This window comes from Gracilinanus agilis, chromosome 3 (genome assembly GCF_016433145.1).
Source record: "Gracilinanus agilis isolate LMUSP501 chromosome 3, AgileGrace, whole genome shotgun sequence".
NCBI classification, from domain to species: domain Eukaryota; kingdom Metazoa; phylum Chordata; class Mammalia; order Didelphimorphia; family Didelphidae; genus Gracilinanus; species Gracilinanus agilis.
In genome coordinates, this window is record NC_058132.1 from 242,136,609 (window position 1) to 242,157,968 (window position 21,360).

General features: G+C 41.4%; 1 protein-coding gene across 1 annotated transcript in view; it reads left to right on the forward strand.

Annotated features, from left to right (window-relative positions):
- Positions 1-4,489, forward strand: part of TTN (titin) — a 328,387-nt gene extending 323,898 nt beyond the window's left edge. The window contains exons 310-315 of the mRNA XM_044669742.1: positions 59-253; positions 344-500; positions 1,319-2,004; positions 2,091-2,244; positions 2,748-3,050; positions 3,171-4,489. Of these exons, the coding sequence (XP_044525677.1) occupies positions 59-253; positions 344-500; positions 1,319-2,004; positions 2,091-2,244; positions 2,748-3,050; positions 3,171-3,469 (1,794 nt within the window). The 3' untranslated portion in view covers positions 3,470-4,489. The remainder of the gene's footprint in view (positions 1-58; positions 254-343; positions 501-1,318; positions 2,005-2,090; positions 2,245-2,747; positions 3,051-3,170) is intronic.
- Positions 4,490-21,360: the final 16,871 nt, after the last annotated feature.

Genomic DNA, 21,360 nt, shown 5'->3' on the forward strand with positions numbered 1-21,360 from the left:
CGAGTCGACAGAGACCAAGAAAGCGGTTGAGAAAACTGCTGAGTCAACAGAAATTAAGAAATCAGCTCAGAAAGCGACTGAGCCAACAGAAACCAAGAAAACAGAAAAGAAAGCCGTTGAGCCAGTTTCTTCAAAGCCAGTAATTGTTACTGGGCTACAAGACATGACCATAACTTCAAATACTATTGCCAAGTTTTCAATTAAAGCCACAGGAGAGCCTTGGCCCACTGTTAGCTGGACTAAGGATGGAAAGGTAAACTTTTCTTAACCTCTATACATTGTCTAGAAATTCTATCCCCAAATTAGCCCACAACTTTAAAATCAAATTAATTCTATCCTACAGGCTCTTGTACAAGGAGGAAAATATGAACTCTCTGAAGACAAAGGAGGATTCTACTTAGAAATACGTGAGGCCAATGCTTCAGACAGTGGACTCTTTACGTGTACAATAACAAATTCAGCTGGATCCGTTTCCTCTAGCTGCAAATTAACAATAAAGGGTAAGTTCGTTTTCTTTTGCCAGTTTTTTTTAACTACACAAAGGGAACCAATATGTAGATACTACTTTTTAAAAACAGCTTTTAAAAAATTAGGCTCAAAACAAAAACAGGCTTCCAAATTCCGTGATACTATTTCTGTATAGACTTAGCAATGGGGTCTTTGCTATACTCATTGGCATCATCAGAAGCACTAGGGGCTTATCTGAACCATGGTACTCTGTGTTAGGTACTATACAACACAAAATAAGATGCCACACAGCCAGGCTTTGCCTTCCAGCAATTTGTAATGTACCAATTGACTAGAGGGCTTTTCAAATTTCCTTGCTTGAAACTTTCCCTTTGACGCTCAAAAAGAAGGGATTCTTAACCTTTTTGACATGTCATGGACTTCAGAGGAAGTTGGATGAAGTCTATGGACCCCTTCTCAAAATAATGTTTTTAAATGTATAAGTAAAATACATAGGACTATAAATGAAATCACTTCTATTTATAGTTACTAAAATATATATTTTTTAAAAACAAGTTCACCAAGGAGCCCCTTGCACTAAAACCTTCATTTAGAATATTTCTCTTTTTTTCTTCATCATATATGTCCTTTTTTAAAGGCATTTTTGTTAAGTGATCACATTTACATTGAATTCTCCATTAAATTAATCTACATGAGCATTTGATGATTTTTGGTCCAGAGAGACCTGGGTTCTCTTGTGCCCTCAATTTTGCAAGTTTTCTTTGGCCATAAACATTTCACACAAGACTAAAGAATAAATTTGTTTCCAATTTTACAAAGTAATACCAATATAGAGAATTTTCTTTTCTAGATACTAAAGAAGAGGAAAAGAAAATTACTACACAAAAGACTTCAGAAATGGCCTCTCAGAAAAAAGCAGTTGCCCAAGAAGTTACACAAAAGGCTATGGCTTCTGAAGAAATCCAGAAATCAGAAACAATGTCTCATGAGAAGTCATCTCTCAAGGAGGAATTTTCAAAGGCACTCATTTCTGAAGAAATCAAGAAATCAGAAGCAGCCTCACTGGAAAAATCAGTTGTCCATGAGGAAATTGTGAAAAAGACCCAGGCATCAGAAGAAATCAGAGCTCATGCTGAAATTAAAGCATCTTCCACTCAGATGAGCATATCTGAGGGTCAGAAAATTACTCTAAAGGCTAACATTGCTGATGCCTCTGAAGTAAGGTGGATACTGAATGGTGTGGAGCTTACGAACTCAGAAGATTATAGATATGGGGTGTCTGGCAATGATCATACCTTAACCATCAAGAAAGCCAGCCACAGGGATGAAGGAATACTTACCTGTGTGGGAAAAACCAGCCAAGGGATCATCAAGTGCCAGTTTGACATGATGCTGTGCCAAGAGCGCTTAGATGCCCCTGTCTTCATCACCCAGCCCAAGTCACAAAATGTGAACGAAGGACAAAATGTCCTCTTTTCTTGTGAAATCAGTGGCGATCCATCCCCTGAAATTGAGTGGTTTAAAAACAACCTGCCAGTAAGTTCTTTAGGGCTACTTTGTTTTTGAGAATAAAGACCATCTTTGTTTCCTGAGGATCGTAATAAAATGTTTTTCTTTCTTAGATTTCTGTTTCTTCAAATGTCAGAGTAAGCCGCTCCAAAAATGCATATTCTCTTGAAATTCGAAATGCAGCAGTAACTGACAGTGGAAAATATACAATAAAAGCCAAAAATTTCCACGGACAATGTTCTGCCACAGCATCCTTAACAGTGCTCCGTAAGTGTTCTTCTGTCAATGTCCTTTGATTCATCAGTGCCTTTTTTATCACATGCATACAGAGGAATGCATATGCCCCGAGTTTGATTGTTGGATGAGATATTTTACATACAGGCATTCTGTAATGATTCATGCATTTAATCATACTTTTTTTAAAACCTAAGTAAAGTTTTGTGTCGCATTTCAAAATAAAGTGCTACAAAATGTCCTTTAACACCTACTGCAAAAATGTATGATATAATGATGTTCTCTTTATGCTTAATCAGTTCCCACCCCGCCAGTGACCCACGGTATACTTGCACTTAATATAACGCTGGCCATTTAAGGATTCCTTTTTCCAAGGCTTGTAAGGTTTGGGACAGCTTTCGATGGTCCTCAGTGTATCTGCTTACGCTTCAACAGCAAAGTCTTTTTTGTTTTTCCATTTCTGTAAGTCAGTGTCTGATGTCACCAATTAACTGGATGCCATTGATGTTTCATTGTGTCTTTGCTATGCTCCACAGCTCTAGTGGAAGAACCTTCAAAAGAGGTAGTACTGAGGACAAGTGATGATACAAGCATGCAAGGAATTTTCTCTTCTCAGTCTGTTCAAATGTCTGCCTCTAAGCAAGAGGCATCCTTCAGCAGTTTCAGCAGTAGCAGCACTAGCAGCATGACTGAAATGAAATTTGCAAGCATGTCTGCCCAAAGCATGTCTTCCATGCAAGAGTCTTTTGTAGAGATGAGTTCCAGAAGTTCTATGGGAAAATCTAGTATGACACAACTGGAAAGTTCAACTAGTAGAATGCTTAAAGCAGGTATAAGAGGTGAGCAATATAATTTCTGGTAGAGATAGAAAAATCTAGTGGCCTAGAATAATATTTGGTAGAAAGTTAATCACTACTTTTAACCAAAATAAACATAAACCTTTTTCTTCTTCCATAAAGGAATTCCACCTAAAATTGAAGCTCTTCCATCTGATATTAGCATTGATGAAGGCAAGGTTTTAACACTAGCCTGTGCTTTTACGGGAGAACCCATTCCTGAAATAACATGGTCCTATGGTGGAAGAAAAATCCAAAATCAAGAACAACAAGGCAGATTCCATATTGAAACCACTGACGACCTCACAACTCTGATCATCATGGATGTGCAAAAGAAGGATGGTGGACTTTACACCCTGAGCTTAGGGAATGAATTTGGATCTGACTCTGCCACTGTGAATATAAATATTAGATCAATTTAGAGAGCCTGGGCTCTTATATTTACACTTGACTTTTTGCAAGTGATTCACATGGACTAAATAGAACTGCTTCACATGGACTAAACTTTCTGATCTGTAAATATAAAAAGTATTTTTTTATCGATCTAAATGAGACAAAGGCCAAAGTAATACATAACTTGTTGTCATTATGGTTAACTTAAGAACGTTATACATTTCTTATTGACATGTACATACTGTATATAGCCGAAGTGACGGTTATCAAGTTTTGTACCATTTATTTAGTGACATTTTACAATGCAACTTATGGAACTAACCGTTGGTAGGAGAAAGTTTCTCATGAAACGAATACCCTGCTCAACATTTAACTAATCTTTGTGCCTCAACAAAGTGTTGATGTCTAAGAAAGCCTCAGTGGGTAGAGAGATTCCCCACTGAAGATGCTCTTATACCTAAGAGATAATGCTGTTCTTGTCACCTAAAACATGCACAAATATTTACTGAATCAGAAATGTAAGGCATTAGTGATGTTTGCAAATACCCTCCTGTAGACATCACTGGAATGCCTCACATTCCTTCTGATTATGTCACACTCAGAATTTTCATTCGACTTAATCTATTGGTCAGGACAAAGTGTAAGCGGCCAACACTTTGTTCACTCTTCTGTACTGCTTCTGGCATGAGGACTGCCTGGACAGCTTGAAAAAGTAACATCTCCTGGCCATTCCCTCATTTAACCAAGATGTTCAGGTTTTCCAATGCAGAAGCAGTGCCCACTCCTGGAGGTTCCTAGGGTGCAATAATTGTGTTTGTGTGGTAGTATTAGAATTCTCTTACACCTAAAATTTGGGCAACTAAGCAATGAGCCACAGCAGAGAAAACAAAAAGCCAACACAAGAGGCTGCTGTTGAACCAGTAAAAAATGCCCTTGACTTCAATCTGATGTAGTTTTTTTCAATTAGAAATAAATGATCGCTAATTGTAATTGTTGAACCTCCTCGAGAAAGTAGCATTGAAATAAAGCATGCTATCTGCACCTCAAAATGTGTCATTGTTATTTACCTGTTTGGTTTTTCAGTAATTTGCTAGTTGAGGGAGAGGGGTGGGGGGAACCTTGATCCATATGCATAAATTAAATCATAAGTAAGACAAACCATCATTTGTCTCAGCAAAACTCACCTTAATCAGTTATTGAAGACGTCCACCTACTTCACAAGAGTTCCTAGTGGGTAGAACACTCAGAAAGGGGAACCAGGGACTGAGAGAAAAATGGGTTAAAGTCTAAGGGAAGGAGAGCATAAGGCGAGAATAAAGACACAAAGACAAAGACAGTTCCAACAAGAAATAGTCGGCCAGAGTTAGCTCTGGTGGGATAGAGCTCTGATGGTTCAGAGCTCTGGTGGTCAAGAGCTTCACCCTTAGCTGACCTACTGGTGTTTTTACCGGGGTTACTACAGTAGAAGGGGAAGAGAAAAATGATTAGATAAGTGGTCTGATACATTAACATTATGAGGTAATCCTCATCCTAAGACAGTAGGTATAGAGAACACCCATATCAGGAGTTCATAGGGCCTAAGGCATCTCAGCTTGTTTGATACAGGTGTTTATTGATTGTTATTGGCAAAACAAGTAGACTGAGATAACTGACCAGCCTTCCCAGAGAGGAGCCTCCAGTAAAGGTTAGGAATCTGACAAGGTTATGGTTCAATTCAGCTTTTTGAGCACCCCCTAAAATAATATCACGATTAGTATATGCCTGGACTCCTACAGTGATGATCTTTCAAGCAAACACTCTAATTATATACAATGCACTTGAGGAAGGAAAAGAATGTCTAGCCCAGTGATGGGCAAACTTTTAAAGAGGGGGCCAAAGGAAAGAAAATGCTCATCTGTCAGTCTGTTTCTAAGGCAACTCTTTCAAAGTTTCATTGTGTTGTATCCTACTCATTGTATTCATCAGATTAGGAATAATGTGGCATGACAGGATAGAACATTTCAGAGGGCCTTATCTGGCCTATAGGCTGTAGTTTGCCCATCACTGATTTAGGTCATACAGTTCAGACTGATTGATGCACAGAAATGTATCTTGAACACTGATCAGAGTAATGTAGTTTAGTGGTACCTGATATTCATCTTCCCTCTCCCAGTACTCAATACCCTACAGAAGGTTACTGGATTATAGACTGAATATCTGATGGATGCAGAAAAACAACCTGCCTGTTTTCCTGTCATTTACAAGTTGCTTGAGAACTGGTCAAATCCATATCAGTCAGTCAAAAAACATTCATTACGTGCTATTAAACTAGAAAAAACACAGAACTATTATTAAATAGTCAGAAATACCACATCTTTCATCAGGAGAGGAATTAGGTGCAATCCTTAGGCCTCCACACAGAGTCAGGCCAAAAAACACAGAACCCCTCCCCCCAGGCCCTGGCTACTCAGGCTGCTCTGGCTACCTATCCTGGGGAGTGCCACCCTGCTAGACGACAGCTCCAAAGAAAAACATAATTCAGGGAACTTTGATACCTCTTGGGGAACTGAGGAAGGGGGGCTTTACTAAGTCTCCTGAGGCGTCCCAGACAGGATTATCAGGGAGAGGCTGCTGCTTGACAGTGGACACAAAAGGGAGAAACTACAGGGACCCTGGATGGGAGGTCCTGGCTCCCCCAGGAAAGCACATCAAGGTCTATTGTTAGTCTGAAACTTGTGAAGTGGGGACTTCCCTCCTAGAGAAATGACAAGGTAAGACTTGGGGGCTGCTACAAACTTGGAGTTCTCAAGATCTCAAGATTGGGGTTTCTAGAATCCAAGTGGACAGCACCTACTCGCTGCCAGACACTGTGGTGAGCACTAAGGAGACAAAGAACGCCGAACTGTACAGTCTAGCTCATCTTCAACATGCAACAAATATGGCTAAGCGAGAAGGGGGGCAAAAATTTCCTATAAAAGGTGGGATTTTAGATGGAATTTGAAGGAAACCAAGAGGCTAAGATGAGGCTAGATTGACCTGTGCTTGGATTCAAGAACACACAACCTAAAAGTACTTAGATAAGAATGTTGTTTTTTTTAAACCCTTACCTTCCTACTGTCGACATGGAATCTAGAGTCCCTAAACTTGTGGCTTAGTGAGATCTGATGAACCCCAAGTTTAGAAATAGTTTGTAAGTTGGAGACCCCCAAAGCTTGTGCTTGTTCCCAGTTCCCATGAGAATCCACCCTGAAGGGAATCTCAGGCTAGCAGTTGCAGACTGAATAATGGACCCCAGGGTAAATGCTAAATACCCTTTTGTCCTAGGTAGTCTTCCCCATTGTATCAAAGACCCTTCCCAGGAAAACTACCTGGGCAGAGACCATTCCTTTAGAATCCATTGTGTAAGCAGCCCCTTCCCCCTACACCCTAGCCTCTAGCTAAGATCCCTTTCTCTAGCCTGATTGTATCCTGTCAGTATAATGTCAATCATTTTCTCCCAGCCCCTGGATCTTCCCAAAGGGTATATAAGTTCCCCAATTTCCTTTGTCCCTAGGAGTGGTCATCTAGCATGGTGGCACTCCCAGGGGGATCAGGGAGCAGAGCAAAGCAGTGTTCATTTAGACTCTGCACAAGGCGCAGCTCTGCAAAAGAGGCCAGGTAGCCCTCATCCCCCTTTCCCTAGATTAAAGAGTGATTTTATGACCAATTAATAGTTCTGTGTTTTTTCTAAGTTAACACTACCTTAGAATCAAATATTGTGTATTGGTTCCAAGGGAGAAGAGTGAGTAGTAAGGGCTAGGCAATGGGGATTAAGTGACTTGCCCAGAGTCACACAGCTAGGAAGTGTCTGAGGCCAGGTTTGAACCCAGGAACCTCCCATCTCTAGGCCTGGCTCTCAATCCACTGAGCCACCCAGTTGTCCCCAAATATCTCACTTTCAATGAGAGATTTGTTCTGAATCACAGAATACAGCAGTTCATCTTGACATGAGCATTGTGCAGAGATGGCAGGGACCCTGTACCCCACAACTCAGGCTGTGAACAGGGAAATTCCCTTCCCCCTTCCTGCCCTGGTGACTCCTGAGGCAAAGACCATTGTCCTTGGAATTCCTTAAAGTAGAGATAGACAAAGATATACACCTCCTCCATAACATCAAGTTGTATCTCAGACATCCATCTGTCCCCTAAACTATGAGGGTCACCCCCTATGTCTCCAGGCAGACCCCAATCAGATGACCAACCATCCCCAATACCTGAGTGTTTACCACTTTAGAATCACATCCTCATCATGACACAGCATCACGTCCCCACAATTGTAAAAGTATATAATCCCCAGGATTGAGGGATTCAGGGGGAGCCTCCCATGGCTGCTCCATTCATGCTGTCTTGCTGGCCATTAATCCTATCTTACTAATAAATCCTTCTTTTTACTTTTAAGCTAAGTTTGGAGTCCTCTCATCCTTGAGAATGGTTTCCTTCCCGAACCCAGGGGTTCACCATTTGTACCCCTATAACAAGAAGAGAGGTCTGAGAGGTGAGGAGTCCCACAAAGAGTTTGGGTACCCCTAGTCCAGGTCCCCAGAGTAAGGGGAGGGTACCTGCTGGCCCCCTTACCCCCCCACCCCCACCCCAGGAACTATGCCCACACATTCTCTCCAGTCTTCAATATGGCAGTTAGAAAACATGCTGGCTTATGGACAGAAACCTGCCTTCAAACTACTCATCTCACCAGCTTTAGTTTTCTCATCTGTTGTCGACATGGAATCTAGAGACCCCAAACTTGTGGCTTAGTGAGATCTGATGAACCCCAAGTTTTAGAAATAGCTTGTAGGTTGGAGACCCCCAAAGCTTATGCTTGTTCCCTTTTCCCCTGAGAATCCACCCAGAAGGGAATCTCTGGCTAGCAGTTGCAGACTGAATAATGGACCCCAGGGTAAATGCTAAATACCCTTTTGTCTTGGATAGTCTTCCCCATTGTATCAAAGACCCTTTCCCCGGTGGGCATCTCTGGGCAGGGACCATCCCTAGTGTAAGCAGCCCCTTCCCCTACACCCTAGCCTCTGGCTAGGATTCCTTTCCCAAGCTTGATGGTAAATCCCATCCTAACCAGTATAAAGTCTATCATCTTTCTGGGCCCCTGAATCTTCCCAAATGGTATATAAGTTCCCCAATTTCCTTTGTTCCTTGGAGTTGTCATCTAGCACAGTGTCACTCCCAGCCCAGGGGGTCTGGGGGCAGAGCAAGCAGAGTTCACTCTGCATAAGGTGCAGCTCTGCATAACAGGCCTAATCAGCCCAGTTCCCCCTTTCCCTGGATTAAAGAGTAGCTTTATGACTATTTAATAGTGCTGTGTTTTTTTCTAAGTTAACGCTTAAAACGGAGATAGGAGCAGCTAAGGGAATAAATGGAGGCGAGGGCTTGAGACACTTACTAGCATGTGACTCTGGGCAAGTCACTTAAACTCTGTTTGCCTTAATCCACGGGAGCAAGTGGCCAACCACTACAGTATCTCCTCCAAGAAGGCCACCTGGACCGTATGGCCAGCCTGGGACTGAACAACAAAACGGAGATAATACACGGAACTCCGCCGCCAGGGGGCTCTAGCCCTGCAGTGCCTAGAAGCCCCCAAATACAATAAATGCAAGTCCTTACTTCCTATCCGGATGGAGGAAGAGGGAGATATAAAATGCCAGACATCTTCAGCGGCCCGCAGACACGCTGCCATTTTGATGGGGAGGGGAATACCTTGGGGGAGAAGACTTCTCTGCCCAGAACGCTGTCCGACATCTCCCCTTCCAGCCTCCCTAATGCGAGGGGCTCCGTCCGGAATGGCCCCCATTTAGCCAGGAGACGCCTTGTTTTACCTGGTTGTCCGCGTATTTTCCCCACTCGGCTGCGAGCAGCAAGCGAGCAGGGACGGTCTTTTGCCTCTCCCTCCCCTGGACGTGGCCCACTTCACACTAAAATGTCTTTAAATGCTCCTCCACGTGATCGACTGGCCCACCCATTCCCTGTCCCCCGCCTTCCCCTTGACAGGTCACCCAGAAATGACGGAAATGAGGAGCCGGCTGGGAACCCTCAGCCAAACGCCGCGGCCCACACCGAGCTCTCGAGGGCAGGCTCAGGGAAGGGAAGGGGAAGCTTCACCGGACCATGCTGAGCGGGAGACACCCGGCGTCCTTTCTCTCCCGGGGCGCCTTCTCTACCCGCTCTGAATTCCAGGAAAATCTAAGCCGATGCCTGCCACCCGGAGGCTGGGGAAGTCAGTCCTGACCACAGGGAAGCTCCGAAACACGAAGCCTTTCCTGTGCTTGGGAGCGTGGGCCTGGGGTCCCCATCAGGCACATTTATTCTTTATTAAGTGACGGGCACTGCTTGGAGACAGGCAAAGAGAGTCCGTGCCCAGCAGGAGCTCAGGAGATCCAAGTGGGAAAGGGAAAACCACCCCCCTCCTGCCCTGAGGGAGCGGGGGAGGGGGGGGGGAGAAGGGGAGGGACGGCCGGACGCCAGGACAGCAAAGACAAACCTTGGCAGCTGACTGGACCACCCCTGCCTGGAGACAAGCGGAGCCCTGGAAAGCCTGCGTGTGACCATAAAGGCCCAGAGTGAGGCGCCTGAGAATCCGGGGGTCCTTTAGCTAACTAGAGGAAGAGGTCCCAGAATGCGAGCTAGAAAAGGACCTGAGCAGCCTCCTACGCTGGAATCCCTCCCTACCAAATCCTCCCGGAGGGCAAAGCTCCGACGATGATCTCTCATCCTGCCTGCTGTGTATCAGGCACATGAGAAATGCTTCTGATGGATCTAGACATTCTAATTATTGGTTAAGTTTTTCCTTGTAACGAGTCTAAATCTGCCTCTCTGCAATGTCGAAGTGAAGCTTTTGGGGGGTGGGGGTGGTTCTAGAGCTGGGGATTATCAGAAAATTTATTTTTCCAAAGGAAGAGCCCCTTTTCAAGAGAAGAACCTCTAAAAGCAAGATCATTTCCCAAATGGGATTCAGAAGTGGGAGAGGGAGAGAGGGGTACAAAAAATAGGAGCAAGCAGGGGTGAGAAAAAAGAAAGCAGCAGTACTTGGCCTTCCTATCACAAAAGATTGTTCCTTTTATAACTATATTCCCCCATTTTCCTCAGCTGAAATTCCAGAGAAAATCATGACAGACTACATGGCCTTTACTTCACTGTCCTTGTCAAACTGCCTTTTTTGAACCCATATCTTCTATCTCAGAATCAACACTGTGTATTGGTTCTAAGATAGAAGAGTGGTAAGGACCAGGCAATGGGGGTTAAATGACTTGCCCAGGGTCACACAGCCAGGAAGTGTCTGAGGTCACATTTGAATCCAGAACCTCCTGTCTCTAGGCCTGGCTCTCAAACTCACTCAGTACCCCACAGTACTTTTTCCAAGCCTTGCTTTAGCCAGGAAAAAAAAAAAAAAATCTTCAGAGAGGAATGTGAGTCTCCATGCTCAAGAACCTCCTAGGGAAAAAAAAAAAAAGGTGACATATAGGTGGGAAAATGAACTTTGAAAAACAATATCCTGGCATGAATCAGACAGTAAGAAACAGAATTTTTCAAAGCTCAAAACTGAAGTGCCCAACTTTACAAATTTTTGGGCCATGGATTAAATAATATTACACAAACGTCTTTTCTTATATCACAACAATTTTAATGTATATCCAGTGAAATCTTTGACTAAAATGCATAAAGTGTCTGCAAAAAAAATAATAATAACCTAAAACTCTTTACTCCTTTTTAAAAGTCATGACAAATGTTACAACTGAATTTATTCATGACACAGCAGATTTATTAAATATCTCCCCCCTCCCCCAACACTTCACACACAGCTCAGTCTTACTAGATTTACAAAATAACTACAAAGCTTAAAACAAGCAGAATTCTCATAACAAAAATATTAGATAGTATTTTTTTGGCATTTGGAAAGAAATGAGAAAACCTTCAAATTAGGGGTAATATATATTATATACATATATTTGCGTTTTTTCATCAAGGAACTTGTATATAAATTTTTCATTCTTGTAGAAATCACATCCTGAAAAGAGTACAAACTGAAAGTATCTCTTTGTATCAGCAATTGTACTTTGGGGTGTTCCAAGTTCCAGAAGGTATCTTAGTACAAGTTTGTTAAAATGTTACTAAGTCCATACAGAGAATTCTACTTTCCCATCAAGTCAGATAAATTTAAAATTTACTCAATAACCATAAACTCAAACTGTATATGGAGATATACATATACTTCATCTGCATGAAAGCACAAATTTAACCAGACATTAATAAATAAAGCCATTTAGAGCAAAGAGGATGAAAATCATTGCTGTTTTTTCAATAATTTTAATGTACATCTGGGGAAAAAAGATGAGCTATTTGAAAAAAGCCCATTTGCAAAATTTCAAATTCCTGCTTTTACATTAGTTAACATAAGAATGAATATGTATTAATGTGATGAAAAAAAAAACAGTGATATCTGAAAAAGAAAAAAAGATTAGGAAGAATGTTGCATTTATAATACAGATTTTCAAGGATATCTGAAAAATTGAAATGAATGTCCCAAGGAGCATGTGCCTAGGGTGGCTTCAGGGACAGGGGGGGTTAGGTGTGAAAAATCACCAAATAATTTCAATCATCACATGGGTTTCAAGGACATAAAAGCCAAGATGTAGTAGCAAATCAAAGAGGAAATCAAAATCAAAGGTACAATGTTTTATTCCCAAAGATTCCTTTTGTCTTGTTTTCTCACAAAAAATTCCAACAAAGTCCACTTTGCATTTACTTTAGTCTCCTAAATACTTCAGACAACAAAGGGACTAGAGGAGAGTGACTTCCAATAAAGTGATCAGAAAAGAAAAATGGAGGTGGGAGGAGAGCCAGGGATAGACAGAGAGAAAACAGAGAGACAGATTCTATTAGAAAACATTCAATTTAGAAAATCTAGAAAGAGATTCTTCTCCCTCTCTGACTCCCTCCCTCCCTCCTCTCTCTCTCTCTCTCTCTCTCTCTCTCTCTCTCTCTCTCTCTCTNATATATATATATATATATATGTTTTTGATTGATGAACATGGAAATAAATATTATATCTTAGTATATGTAAGGCATATAAATTACCTTCTATCCTGGGGAGGGAAGAAGATGGTGAAAGAATAAACATGCATCAGAATTTTTCAGAAAACAATTATTAAAAATTGTATCAATGTGTAAAAAAATAAAAGAAGAAAAAGACTAAGGAACATATAGTATGGGACAGGACACCAGAGAAGTATACTTTATATGGAGACGGCTGTACAGCCTTTCCTAAGCTAAAAGAATGACTTTAGTATCCAAATGAGTTCAATTTTGATCACAGAAAAGTTACTTGGCATAGGGTTCCCACTATGGGAAAATGCTGAGAAGCTTTGTGATTTCTCTCTCTCTCTCTCTCTCTCTCTCTCTCTCTCTCTCTCTCTCTCTCTCTCTCTCTCTCTCTCAACTACCTTCACACACACAGTCAGACACACTACTGTAGATTGTCAGGAAGAAAACAGAGAGGAAATGTACCCATCTACTAATACAAGGAGAGAATTTTGAATGAGACCCACCTAAGTCTATAAGAGAAGGCAAGAAAAATAGATGACATGGTCTGAGTCCAGATTCCATGAAGCAGGCCTCCATACTGGCTTAAATTGGAGAAACTCGTTTAATGTAAGAGGCACCTAAGGAAAGCAGAATACGGAAACCAGGAAACACACAGAGGCCAGGAGAAAGGTTCGTGACCAGTCTGGTCAAAGTGGTCTCTTCTATGACCTATGCCAGAGTCTAAGACCCTGCCACGGCTATATATGCCCATCATTTCACATAGTCAAAACAGGATACACAGCCTAAATTGGTCACACATAATGAAAGAAAAAAGAAACTCAAAGTCCTTAAATCGTGAGCCCCTCCTCTCCTAGCAAAGACTAAAAGAAGCTCCTCTTCTGGCCAGGGGCCATCTGCTACCAACCATCACTCCCTCCTACCAGGGAGCATCTTCCCTCTTGTCCCTCTTGAGCACCAAGTCAACAGCCAGATAGAAAAAGGTCTTCAAAGTTACAAAGAGAATATAAGAGAAGGCACGGTCAGAGAACAGCATGCAATGACACACATGCCAAAGCAGGAGAATCCTGGCCAGGGCAAGGAAGCGACGGGCAAGGTTCTTTTCATTCCTACTTGCAACAGTTTCCCAGGTTCGCAGGAGTGGGTTTGCAGCGTCTGAAAAGCAGGGACCGGGTATTTCCAAAAGGCTCGAACAGCTGCCAGTGATCTGTGGGACTTTTACTCTAGTCGCTGGTTTAAAATGCCGCCCCACAGAGTCAAAGGAAATACAGCTGGATTATCCTGGCTACCTATCTGCTGAATGACAGCTATCTGCGGGCATTTGTCCCCTCGCCTCTCAGCGGAGGATGGAAGGACAATGGTAAGGCACCATGAGCAAGTTTTCTCACTGTCCATATGGAAGCTGTAATTAAGGCTGAAGACACTACAGAAGGTGGAGATAATCTATCCAATCCTAGCACCGAAAAAGTGAATATATTTAAACAAAAATGTCATTTTACAAAAAGTCAAGCACATGACCATCAAGGATGGCAATGAGACTTAAAGGAATGTCCCAGTTAACCAAATGCACAAGTGAAAAAGCCAATCAGCTGATTAAAGATTCATGCCACACCTACAGGGTCTGAATCCTGATCTTCTCCAGGTGTCATTTTTTATCTTCTACCCCTAACCCCAACCCCCTAGTCAAAAAAAAGGTGGAGCCCTACCTAGCCACCCTAAGTCCCCTGGCTTCTCCAGTGAGCTATTTTATTCTTTGGAGACACTTTAAATAAATATATACTCAATATAAAATTCAAACATAACACTGTATAGGAGAGAATCTTTACAAATCATTGAGACTTTTTTCCCATTTTAATGGTAGTGTCTGTAAGCAGTTGAGAGGGAGTGCTTGCTTTTCCTTATAGCTCTTCTGAGAACATCTTGGACAAGATAGTTGCCCAGCTCTGTCTGTCACTCTCAATAGCCCAAGTTGTCATCCTACCAGCCCACAGCAGCAGAGAAAGGAGAGGAAGGTCAGTGCCAGCGTACGGGGTCCAGACTTTTTTCAAATACACAAAGAAGCAAAGGTTGGAGACCCTAAAATGGTCCCACTGTATTGGGAGAAATGATGTGAATGTATGAATAAGGCTACAAGGCTTTTTGCTCCTTAGGACTGGCTTTAGACTGATTCCATTAACCACCTTCTTTACCTCTCTATTCCTGCCTCAGTACTTAGGATCACATAGATAGAGCCAGAAGGGACACTGGAAATCAGTGAGTCCAATATCTGCATTTTAATTAGGACATGGAGAGAAGTGACTTGTCCAGAATCACCCAAGTACTTGATCTCCTTCAAAATGGCAATACAAACTATCAATTCAATAAAGGTGTGGGAACAAATAAAGGATCTAATTATTCTTCCAAGGATATAGATCTATAAGTCACACTACATCATCCTCATTTGGTTCTCATTCATTTCCAAGTTACCAAATCTAAAAAGTTATCATAACTTCATCTTGATGTGAATATATAGATGTTTAAACACTCTCTACCCTATTCTTTGCCCCAGCTACCTGCAAAAGCAAAGTGGGAAAAGAGATCAATGACACTTTCTTTCCACCTTGAGAGAGCTAATAAAATTCAGGGAGGGTGTGAATTCATTAGAAGGTCATATATTTTGCAGCTCATGGAAGTAGCTAGAATATATTACCATAGAAAACCCTCCCTCATTAAAGCCACAGGAATTACTTAATGCATTAAAAGAACTGCTCTTTAGTTCATTAGTTTTATCTTCAGCAATTAACCTCACCTCATCTCCCCAGTCATCAATTCTGATTTTTGAAGGTAGGTAAATGCTATATCATTAATCATGTTAGATAGCACTGATCCAGAAACAAACACACACACACACACACACACACACACACACACACACACACACACAAAACACTCCTAGCATATACATTAAAGTATTCATAAAAAATAAATAGTAATTTCTATTTGGGGATATCCATGGTAATATTTTAAAACTTTAGATTAATTTTCATTAATCAAAAGAGCCCACGAAGTTTGTTTTTGGCTTTTTTTTTTAAAAGAAAACCATGCTTTGGCAGATAACAAATTCCACCTCATGATTCGACTTGGGTGGGTATTTTGAGCAATTAATTATCAACTAGTAAACACTTATGAAACACCAACTGTAAGCCAGAGATGGCAGTTTTTTTCATGGGACAGCCAGGAAGCCCATCACTGGTTTTAGAAGCCAAGGCAGGGAGGAAAGCATAAGAAGAATGGAAAGATGGGAAGGGGTTAGGTTGTGAAAGAACACCAGGTGGGATTCTGTCCTCGCTCCTGGAGACGACCAACGGGAGTCCCGTCACTGAGGCTCACTGCAGAGGAACCCATCGGCCACATCCAGGCCAGGGTCTACACTGGGACGGGGAGGGTGGGGGGCATCGTCACAGGAGAAAGAAGGGAATTCTGAGAGACGCTGCAAAGAGGGAACCGACAGGTCTTGGCAAGGGCTCCAATAGGGAATTGGAGGGAGGATTCCAAGATGACTCCCACAGGGTGAACCTGAGCCTGGGAGGGAGTAAGAGAGAAGCTATGGACTGGGGAGGATTTTGGGGTAAAGAGAATGAATTCTGTTTTGGACATAATGAATTTCTAGTTCAAAATGTCTGAAAGGCAGTTGGAGATATAAGATGTGGAGACTGCAGAGGGATTGGGGGCACATTAGGTAGACTCATCTGCATAGAGATGGTAATTAAATCCATGGAAGCTGATGAGATTGTCAAGGGGAACAACAAAGAGGGAGAAGAGCATCCCCATGGTTAGAGGATGTGACCGAGAGGAGGCAGCAAAGGCAGCAGAGAAGAAGCAGGCAGATAGGCAGGAGAAGAGCCAGGAAGAGAATGATGTCCCAAAAACCTAGAGAGAAGAGGGCACCAAGGAAGCAGTGAGCAATAGTGTCAAAGGATCCAGAGATCAAGGAGAATGAGGATTAGGAAAAGGACGGGGACTTGGAATTAGTGGGGGCATACTTCTGCTCCAGTGGAACAAGTTGGAAGAAATAAAAATGGCCCGTCCCACTCCAAGGCTACAATGGACAATAAAGCCACAATGCTCTGAACCTGACAGATCTGTACAAACAACATTTGTGTTAAAGATCCCTAGATATTTTGGTGGCCAACCAAATTATATGACTATTCAAAATGAACAACTGGCTCATTCCTTTTTTTTCTAAGGGAATTTCTAAATTTTAAGATAGAATGTGTTTGGAGCCATCCCATCGCATAGACAAAATGTTACTCAACTGGAAAAGAAGCCACATGTTTTTACAAGTGGAAAACTACCTCTCAATAGTCTGCCTATTTTATGGGGCCACTGTTGTCAACCTGTAAACCCTACCTCCTTCTTTAATCCTAAAGCACTAGAATGTCATCCTATGGTTCCATTTACTAATCTATAACTAGAAACTTATCAGATTTTGGGAAAAAATGCATTTAGAACTCCTAGATTATAATTAGGCTTGGGCACAAATAATGTTAATTTTTTTAAAACCTTTAACATGTAAACAACGATTTAGAGTGAAACAATAAAAAATATCCAAATTTTTTGAAAAAAAAAAGTATTTTTAAGGTTAAAATTTAAAGTTGGAGTTTCAAAGCATAATACAGTATGTGCAAGAGTATAGATTTAATCTGGAGTGAAATTTTTAAGAAGCTCAAAATTAAATTGCTAGAACATCTTGCTACTAAATCTACTGCAAAACATAAGCTTATATTCCTTTATGGTAATTCATAACACATGTTGAAAGGCAGCCAATTCACTTAAGGCTAATAAATATATTGGCCAAGATTCTACTTGTCCCCTCTAGCAACACTGTATTGGATTAATCAAAATTTACTCTTTTAATAGACTAGCTGGAGGGCAGGTAGACTAGCTGAAATTCAGCAATCCAAAACAAACAATCCTAATGGAAGTGTGAAGATTTATGATAACATCAGTTTTTTTTTCCCTTAGGAATAGAGACAGATTTGCAAATCCTTAAAAAAAACCTCTTTAAAAAGACACAATATTTAATATTGATCTCAAAATGCATCAAATTAAGTATCGTGAACAAGATTTCATGTGAAATTTGACTCACCTCTCAGGTTATTACCTTAAATATTCCCAAACACTCCTACTGCCTCATGTAAGGTCTTCTGTCTTCATGCAGGTCTAAAGGTGTTGCTGGACTGAATCAGGGTAGTGAGTAGAGTCATACTTCACTAATTCCAAACAACTGGTGGGAGGAAATACAAGAAGCCCAACTTTTGGCTAAGTCTGAATTACAAATTGCCAAAGCAATTTTAAAGTTTTTTTTACAAAATACTATTACACTTTAATGTAAGTTACAGAGCAAATGTAAGGGTTTTTTGTTTGTTTTTTTCCCCCCAACTAAAATAGATGTTAATTAGAGAAAATTCAAAGAGGGACCCAATGGAAAGTAGAGGGGAAAAAAAGAAGAACAAAGTGAGGAAACCCTATTCAACTGGAACCTCTCTGGCCAAGGTTTGTGAAAACAGATCGAGATCTCATCATTCACTCGATAGAGTTTCAGCCAAGTCTCACTCAGCTGTCTTCATGCAAGAAAGAGAGACAGCAAGCTTAAAAGCACCAAACGAGGATTCACCGACAGACGGTGTAAAGAGTCTTGGATTGAGAGCTGGAGGAAATGAGATAATATCCCAGCTCTGTGACTCAGGGCAAGTCACAGCCTCTCTGAGCCTCTGTTTAACGAGAGGGCTGGACTGGATGACCTCCTGCTTTAAAACTGTGGTCCTATCAGTCTATCATTCAATACGTATTAAGTACCTCCTTACTGCGGGCTGGATATAGCGCTGCCCAGCCGAAGATCAAGCTACTAAATACAAATATATACTAAACAGTGCAATACAAGCTACTTCGGGAGGGAAGACACTAACAGGAGGCTATCAGGAGGGCTTCATGCAGGAGATGGGGCCAAAGCTGCACCTTAAAGGAGAGACTCGATGAGTTGGAGGAAAAGATAAAAAGCATTTCAGGCAGAGTAAAGGCACAGGGAGGGCAGACGGAATGTTAGGTGTGAAGAACAGAGAGAAGGGCTACATTGCAGAATGGATGAGGCAAAGAAGACAAGAGAAAGAGTAGGTTGTGCTGGGCTTTAAAGGCTAACTAGGAGTGTATGGCTTATCCCAGAGGCAGCAACAGGTACCGCTTTAGTCGGATGAGGAGAGAGAGGAACGGCATGGTCCGATCTGTGCTGGTGGAAGATGACTTGGGTAACTGAAACGGTGAGCCTTGGGCTGGGAGACCCACAAGGAGACTTGTGATAATCTAAGAGAAAGATGAGGAGGGCTTGGACCAAGGTGGCAGCCCTAAAAGTCATGGATGGGAGAGAGATTGTGATGTCACCAATGGCAAAATTTGTTAACTGATTGGCGATGGGAGTGGGGAATTCAAGACAATGCTGAGGCTATGATTTATGAATAAACAAAGAACAAAGGTGAAAAAAATGGTATCCACAGGATAGGGGAAGTTGAACTGTCCAGGTCCAAATGAATGGAGTTATTGTATGTGGAAATAAATAATACAATGCAACACACATTATTAGCCTATCACACGGCTATATTGTTTAGTGCCATTTGGAAACAAATACTAACCTTCAAAGTGCTAAGAGTAATACTCAAGATGAATAACTAGAATTATAAATAATTCAAAGGTTCTGTGGCATCTGCTGAAGAATAATTTGTAATTCTTTGCCTTGGAAATTCAATTTTGTGAGCCACTAGGGTTTTTTTTTTTTTTTTTGCTTTTGGACAAGCCTTATTTTAAGATAATACAGCATGGAAAAATGAACAAATTAATGTATTTGCAAAAAGGTTTGAAGATGTGGTCCCTTTACCAATAGGGGAAGGAGCTGCTGAGGTAACTCCTTCAGAGACTTCAAAATGCATCTTTCCTAGGAAAAGGAAAGACTACCATGCCTTTTCTATACTCTCCTCTCATTGTCCTCCTGGGAAGAAGCAGTATGGATTTTGAAGTAGTGAATGAGAACTTTAACCCATGATCCTGCCATCTACTTTGGGGCCTGGGGTCAGTCACTCTTCAACCTCTCTGGGCCATGGTTTCCTCATATATAAAATGAGGGGGTCAGACTAGACAGTGTCAAAGGTCCGTCAAAGTTCTAAGATCTTGAGGTGAGGAACCATATGTGGTAGTTATAATGTATTGGGAACCTGACAAGTTTCCAGAGAAGTCCCACTATTGAGTCTATAGGAAACAAAAGTAACTGAACTCAAAATGGAAAAGGGTGGTATATAAACTATTGCTTTTTGCCTTTTAAAAGTGGGGGGCGGGGGTAGAATAAAAACCAAACCCTGAAAAATATCCAGGCTGTCTCTCTAACCCAAAGGAAAGGGCCCCTGGAAGCTCCACTGAGAGCAACAGATGAGATTCCATGTGGAGACCACAGGCCTACTCTTTACATGTCCCCCTAGGACTTCTAATTTCAGAGACAAAAGAAAAAAAAAATAACTCCCAGGTCACCACAAAAAGCACACCTAAGAATGCAGCAGACATTTTTATAATAACTATCTGAAAGGAAAGCATAACAATTTATAAAAGCTGACTCACTCAAGACTTTTAGGAATTCACCTACTATAAAACATAGAAATGAACTTAAAACTGCACTAAGACTTTTGAGATGATTGGAAAGAGGAGGGAGGGGCAAAAATAAGAAAAAATTTCAAGAGATTGTCAAATATTTTCACTAAAAACACATCATTTTATAAACTCATGAAAAGCCACTCTATCACCTCAGCCTTTATGATTTTATTTATTACCATGCAAGTATTTTAAAAATTGATTATAAAACTAATACTAGTTTAATAGAAGATTTGTCTTCCACATTTGAGGCAACAAGTGATATTCAGAAGATGAATGAATAATCCTTCTCATACTGTTTAGGGCAGTGGTGGTGAACCTTATAAAGAGACAGAGGGCCCCAAACTACATCTTCATGCCGCATGTGAGCCCCTGCGTTAGCCCAAACAAGGGAGGGAGGAAGCACTGGGCAGAGGGGCGGGGCACGTCAGACATGTTCTCAGGTGTGGTGGAAAGGAGCAGCCTCCTCCAGCATGTGTGCCATAGGGTTCACCAATACAGGTTTTGGGGAACAATTATCGATTATTAGCACATGTAAAATATTTTGTCTAGGCTAAAAACTGTACTAGGTGGCTCAATAGATGGAGTCAGATCTATAGACAAGAGGTCCTGGGTTCAGATATGACCTCAGACTCTTTCTAGCTATGTGACCCTGGGCGAGTCTCTTATCTTCCATTGTCTAGCTCTTATTACTCTTCTGCCTAGGGACCAATACTTAGTATCAATTCTAAGATATGGGTTAAAACAAACAAACAAAAAAGACTATGCTGACAGGAGAGAGCTGTAAGATGAGCACAAAGTGTCTAGACCAAGAAGTCTATCTGTAGTTTTGATGGGCTAACAAGCATGCTCCTTGAGACGCCATGTGTACAGATAAATGTTCAAACTCCCATATAGAGCAGAAGACAGCATTTTAAATAGTACCAAGGTTAGGGTATTACTATACAGAGGTAATTACTCAGGTCCATTTTAAACCACACCAAAGAAATGAAAATGACCTCCAAATATATTTAAGTGCAACTGACACAAACCCACTTAGAAAGAAAGCCCACCCCCCTTTTGTGATAACATAAAATTTAAAGGAAGATGTGTTAACCAATTCTCATGTCCTTAAAGAGTAATCAAGACCATGAATCACTTACATGTCCCAAAGAAAAGAACTGAGAAACTTTAAAATACCCAATCATTTT